This window comes from Nymphaea colorata, chromosome 1 (assembly GCF_008831285.2).
Source record: "Nymphaea colorata isolate Beijing-Zhang1983 chromosome 1, ASM883128v2, whole genome shotgun sequence".
Classification (NCBI taxonomy): Eukaryota; Viridiplantae; Streptophyta; class Magnoliopsida; order Nymphaeales; family Nymphaeaceae; genus Nymphaea; species Nymphaea colorata.
Genome location: NC_045138.2, coordinates 25,083,625 through 25,089,624, shown reverse-complemented (window position 1 = coordinate 25,089,624; position 6,000 = coordinate 25,083,625). Strand labels below are relative to the sequence as shown.

General features: G+C 40.8%; 1 protein-coding gene across 1 annotated transcript; it reads left to right on the top strand.

Annotated features, from left to right (window-relative positions):
- The first annotated feature begins 233 nt into the window (after positions 1 to 233).
- Positions 234 to 2,886, top strand: LOC116263484 (tryptamine hydroxycinnamoyltransferase 2-like). The gene is made up of 2 exons (XM_031643228.2): positions 234 to 1,210; positions 2,354 to 2,886. The coding sequence occupies exons 1-2, from the start codon at positions 311 to 313 to the stop codon at positions 2,744 to 2,746; spliced, it is 1,293 nt and encodes a 430-aa protein (XP_031499088.1). The 5' UTR covers positions 234 to 310; the 3' UTR covers positions 2,747 to 2,886.
- Positions 2,887 to 6,000: the final 3,114 nt, after the last annotated feature.

Sequence of the window (6,000 nt, the reverse complement as noted above, 5' to 3'; positions counted from 1 at the left end):
TATCTTTCTAAGCTAAAACTCTGCAGTACGTCCCGCTTACCTACCCTGTGAAAGATCTCTCTCTCTCTCTCTCTCTCTTTCAATTATCTTGAAGCAAGCGTTTCATGTGCTCCAATCTTCTGCTCTCGATTTTATTTCTTTCTAGGCTGAAACTCTGCAGTACGTTCCACTCACCTACCCTGTGAAAGGTCTCTCTCTCTCTCTCTCTCTCTCTCTCTCTCTCTCTCTCTGATCTTCCATTATCCGAGCACTATATATATGACCATTGAGAAAGGAAACCAAAGCAAAGAGGGCTATAACGGGTGGAGCAATGGTAGCCATGGAAGTGAAGCATCTGAACACCACATGGGTCAAGCCAGAAACGAGGCTTCATGGAAAAATACCCCTAACCATCTTCGACAGAGCGTCCGCAGATATGCACATAGCGTCGATCCTGGTCTACGACGCCCCCACAGCCAGCAACACCAAGATCAAGCTTGCTCTTGCAAAGGCTCTCACCTATTACCCAGTGCTAGCTGGGAAGTTGTCCGGCCAGCCCCCGGTCGTCGTCCTCGATGACGAAGCCGGAGCGCCGGTCTCCGAGATGTCGGTGGAGGGGAATCTCGAAGACTTCCTTCCGTTCAAGCCTACCCCGGAGCTCTCCATCCTCCATCCTTACACCCAAGAGACTAACCCACTGCTCATGGTCCAGCTTACTAGGTTCGCTTGCGGCGGCCTGGTGCTCGGACTTAGCGCTAACCATGCGGTCGCTGATGGCCAGTCAATGAGCAACTTCTATGTCACCTGGTCTCAATTGATCATGGAAAAGGAGGTCAGCCCCATTCCTACACATGGTCGGTCGGTGCTCAGGCCCAGGGACCCACCCATGCCGGAGTACCCACACCAAAATATGGAGTTCTCCATGTCGCCGCCGAGTGATGATCAACCGCCTGAGATCTACGAGGGCGCCATAGAAAATGTACAGGTCCATTACTCGTACGACTTCGTTATGAAGCTCAAGGAGAGGGCGGAGACGAAGCACACCACCTTCGAATGCCTGCTGTCCCACCTGTGGAAGAAAGTAACCGTTGCCCGTGGCCTGGACGACCAAGTCATCACCCGTGCCCGCGTCTCTGTGAACGGGCGGCCGAGGCTGGGGCTTCCCGGCGAGTATTTCGGAAATTTAGTGCTAACTGCATTTCCGGCCGCCAAGGTGGAGGATCTGGTTCAGGTAAGGGTGGTTAGATACTCGTTCTGCATATGGATAAGTAAAGCGTGTTGGCCACTCCGAACTTTCGAGTCCAAAATCGGTCATGGCTTCTTCTTCTTTTTTTCGTTTTTGTCTTACGAAGCAAAGGTTGGCGAGGTTGTCAGGTTTCTTCCGTGAAAGAAAGTGCACATGCTTCCGGATGCTTCACTCAAGAGGAAAGAACATCACATATTTTACATAATATTATATATACGTTCTTGGTGTTGCCTGGCGTGTGAATGCATAGTCGTCCACACGATTCGGCTTGTTCATATTGTCTTTTTTTCGAGTATGTATTAAAAAAAAGCCAATAGCCAAGGATCAAGAAGCTAGTTGTAGGCATATTATTTTTCGTTTATATATTCAAAAAAAAAAGCCATGAGCAAAGGATCAAGAAGGTAGGTGTACACCTATTGAACCCTTTAAGTCCTCTTGAAATCCTAAGTTGTAGTATCGGCTTTAACTTAGATGTTGCGTTCCACCACCTCACATAACACCCATTAGAATTGGATTGTAGACCTATTGAACCCTACTTGTAAAAACCTAGTGCTATAGAGTTCTTTGTTAATCGTAATAGTGTTTTTAGAATTTAGTTGTAGCAACAACTAACAGTAAACCTTTTAACTTAGATGTGGCTTCTCACCACCTTAAACACAAGCATAACACCTATTAGAATTGGATTGTAGACTATAGGCCTTTAAACCTATGGCCCTAGAGGTTATAAGAAATGCACTATTACTCACTCATGCAAAAAGATAAAAAATTGAATAATTCAAACGCCAAAGTGTCGTCGAGGGTCATGTCCTAGTCCAAATTATACCAAACGCAGGCTGAGGTCGGAAGAGGCGTATCGGTTCATGAAACTGGTTTCAATCTGCTATATGATGAAAAACATCAATATCATGAGATTTACAGATTGGCGAAGATATTTCTACGTTAAGCTGCTACCTTTCTTTCTTTCGCTATATATTTTCTCTATCACTTAAATGCTGCAAGGCATTAACTTCTTCTTTTTGCATATGTAGGCGGGGGAAACATGTATACATTCCAACTAAAAAACTTTTCTCTAACCCTGCAGATGAGCAAGCAACTCAGTGCATCAAATTTTTGGTTTTCTTGTTGCAGGGAGATGTAGGCTATGGTGCAAAGTTAATCAAGGGAGCTGTGGGGATGATTGGGAGCGAGTATTTCCAGTCTTTCGTCGACTTTGGGGAACTGAACAAAGACAAGGCACTCTACCCTTCAGTGGGTACAGAAGGCAACACTCTGTCGCCTGACTTGGAGGTGGATAGCTGGCTGGGCTTCCAGTTTCACCAAGTGGACATGGGTGGAGGTGCACCCCGCGCGTTCGTGCCTTCCTGGATACCCATGGAAGGTCTAGTCATAATCGCAGCCTCGCCGTCGCCGGAGAAAGGCGCCGGCCCCCGTGACAGATGGAGAACTGGCGTCGACATCACCGTGACTCTCCTTCCTGAGCATGCTGCCAACTTCGAAAGGATTGCTTACTCCATAGACTGAAGATGTACGATCGGTTTTCACGTTTATGTTTCTGTTGGCTCTTGTTACTGAAGCTTGTAGAAGTTTTTATGATTCGTCCCGTTTGAAAAATAACAAGATCGGGGTGGCAGAGCATAACCTTGAAAGATGATCGCTCAGCAACCTTTGTTCTATAGGCTTTTACTCTCATGTTTTAGTTTTATGTCGGGTTCAACTTATTAAGCTCATGTATCTTTCTTCTGAACTACCAAAAGTTGAGTGTCTGCTTATAAATAATTTTGTTTTATTTCGATGACATGTGACTGAATATTCTCCACTCATCTCAACCTCGTGGCTCCGAATCGAAAAAATCTTGGAAAAGAAAAAAAAATTCTTAAACCAATATATATATATATATATATATATTTGAAGAATATGACCCGTTCAAAGTCTTTTCTGTCAGATTTTTTATGTTTTGTAGGTGGCTTATTATTACAAACTAGAAGCAAGCGTGACTCTTACCAAACTCTTTCAACTTCTTTGTAATTAAAGCTCTTAATCAACATTCCACTTTGCTTATGTTGGCTCAGTCAAGGGATATAACGGATATTTTATTATTTTAATATGCTTTATTTTCTAGGTACACCAAAATTATATTGATAAATAAGGAGACGTGAGCTCAAATTACAGAATATGAGATTGTAATATATGCCAACGTCATTCCACTCGAAGCAGTACGTGAAGCAGAAGCAAGGCCATTAATATGTCTCCAGGCATTACACTAACGATATGTATAGTCAATAGCATTCAGATAATTGAGGTAAAATTAGATCGCAAACCGAGATGGTGGATCAAGTGTGCTTGATTCACAATTTGACAAAAGATCATGGGCTTCTTGAGAACTTTAGTCAGCTCTAAAATTTGCACTTGAGATCCCTTAGTTTCATTTTGCATTGAGAAAATGTTTGATTTAAGATTAGAGAAGGATTGTCTAATCTTAATTAATCCATGGATCTCTGAGATTTTATATCAAGAGCAACCAAACCTGGTCAGAAAGTTCTACACACACATATATATATAATGCGAATGTTGCAAATTTGTGATTTCCGCTCTCAGATTTTTTTTCTCAAAAATTAAGGTAACTAACTATTGGGTGGTTTTACTACATGCCCAAAAACTCAAGAATCAATATATAAGTAACTTTTACATGTATAAAAAATTTAAAGTTTGGTAGTCTAAAGCTCTGAATTCGTTGTTAACAAAATTGTGTGACAAGATGTCACTAAGTTCAAAGGCCGCAAAAAAGAAAGGCCGAAATTTTGAGATTAAATGGAGTGCTGCTTGCTAATTTCAAAAATCTGCATTATTTGTTTGTCAGCCATATGTGTGTTGGTGCAATATATTGGTTTAATTTTAACTATAAGAAAAGCCATTGAAATACAATGAAAAAATTATAAGAAGAAGTTACCATTTATGCAAATGACAAAAAACTATTTAACTTCTGAAAGTTGACAAACCGGTGCTCAATTTTTTATTTGAAATCTAGGTTTGGATGAATCTATGATATCGATGCGAGTAAGAGTTGGACGGAAAGCCTTTCTTAACTGAGATTCTAGCGAGCGTATCGGATCCTGCCACCAAACGGATCCAATTCACCGAAAGGCGAAGGCAAGATATAAAGATGCAGAACCATGTGCCAGATTTGGTTCCGCCGTATTGAACATGGATATGACAATTTTTTATTTTGTTATTCTTTTAATAATTCTAAATTCATATACTCAAATATTGTTCATTTCACACTAAAATATAAAACAAAAATGGTAAATAAATCATCAAAAAGAAAAGATGTCCTCTTACGATAAATTTCGTGGTCGTTAGATTGCCAAATCTGACATAACCGTTAGTATGAAGGATTTGCTCGGCCATTCAAAATATTTATCTTTTTTGGGGAACCCCAAGCTGTGAGAATAGATTCGTGTCGTGAACTCCAAGTAGCTAAGAGTCAAGGATGAACATTTTGCAGAAAAATTCTCAACTTTCTGTGAAATAACAAGAACCACTGCCAACTTCTAGGAAACTTCGTTTTATTGATTCATGTAGTCACATAGCATGTGCATAATGCATTGATATGGTCATATGATAATCATAATATTATTTGCACAAGGAGAGGCACTCATCTCCAAATTTCTGAATTCCATAAAGTTTTGAATATAAGAGCATGTCTCAACTTGATGAGCACTATCTGGTCTGTGTATATTTATCGCAATCTAATGACTTTTGCGTGCATTTTTTTTTTCCTTTTTTGACGCTTTTTGTGCTGGGTGACAGCTTGTCGCCCGTTTTTGTTAATATATTTCCACTTGGTCGGCAGATCTGGCTTCTCATGTATCAACTTTCTCTAAAATATACGCGATTCAACAAGAACTTAGCCAAGATTGTTAACTGAGAATCTGAAAGAGCCCAGAATTCTTTGTTATGTACTCAATCAAATGAACGTTTTTCTTAATAAAAGAAACCAAGATTGAACTATAATTCCATTTGGGCATTCTCGAAGTATTCTGCCAACTTGTTTTCATAATAACTCCATGTACTCGAAGTAGCTGCAGCCGCTTTAATGCGGTCAGTCTTTTTCTTCTCCTATCTAAGATTTTAGCAGCTTCGCTTAAAGGTAGAGTTTAAGTCAGGTACTCCGCCAAGATCCAGTCATGTTCAGGCCCAAAATTTGAGAGATTGCTAGAAAAAAGTGAAGGGGGACGATCGAGGACAGAGCAACTCCACTCGGTTTGTAGGTCCACTGCGATTATTTATTTCTTTTTAACTACTTTACACGTTTGTTATTATTAATTAATGATCAAACACTATTCTCTGTCCAACGGACTAAACACTTATGAATCATTATTGACCTTATTTTGCCCGTTTTTGGCATATCTTTTGAACCTCCTTTATTATTTGTAAAATTTTGAAACGAATAATCAAACTTTCCCAGTTCAAAGATGGGCAGCTGTTTATCCATCTTCAAACGGCCACCGTCATTCATTCGTGGGGATAAGGACGGTGAAAAACAACTCGAAGATGCGCTGCTTTTCTTTGTTCATGCACATCTGGCAACGGTTACCAAACCAGAGTTGTAACCCGAGTGGAACCCAAGGAGCAAAATGAGTCGGATCTCAATGCTTGTGCCTTGTCTTTGGGTGGAGGAGGTGAGGGGCAGATCTCATTGTATTGGATTCCCCTGCAACTGTGCCTGCTGCCTGCAAGGCACTAGCATTTACAGATTGCGTGGGAAAAGAAAAAGG

Coding starts and splice junctions, on each gene's coding strand:
- LOC116263484 (XM_031643228.2), top strand. CDS start 311: ATGGTAGCCATGGAAGTGAAGCATCTGAACACCACATGGGTCAAGCCA. Junction 1,211..2,353: donor AGGTGGAGGATCTGGTTCAG/GTAAGGGTGGTT, acceptor TTCTTGTTGCAG/GGAGATGTAGGCTATGGTGC.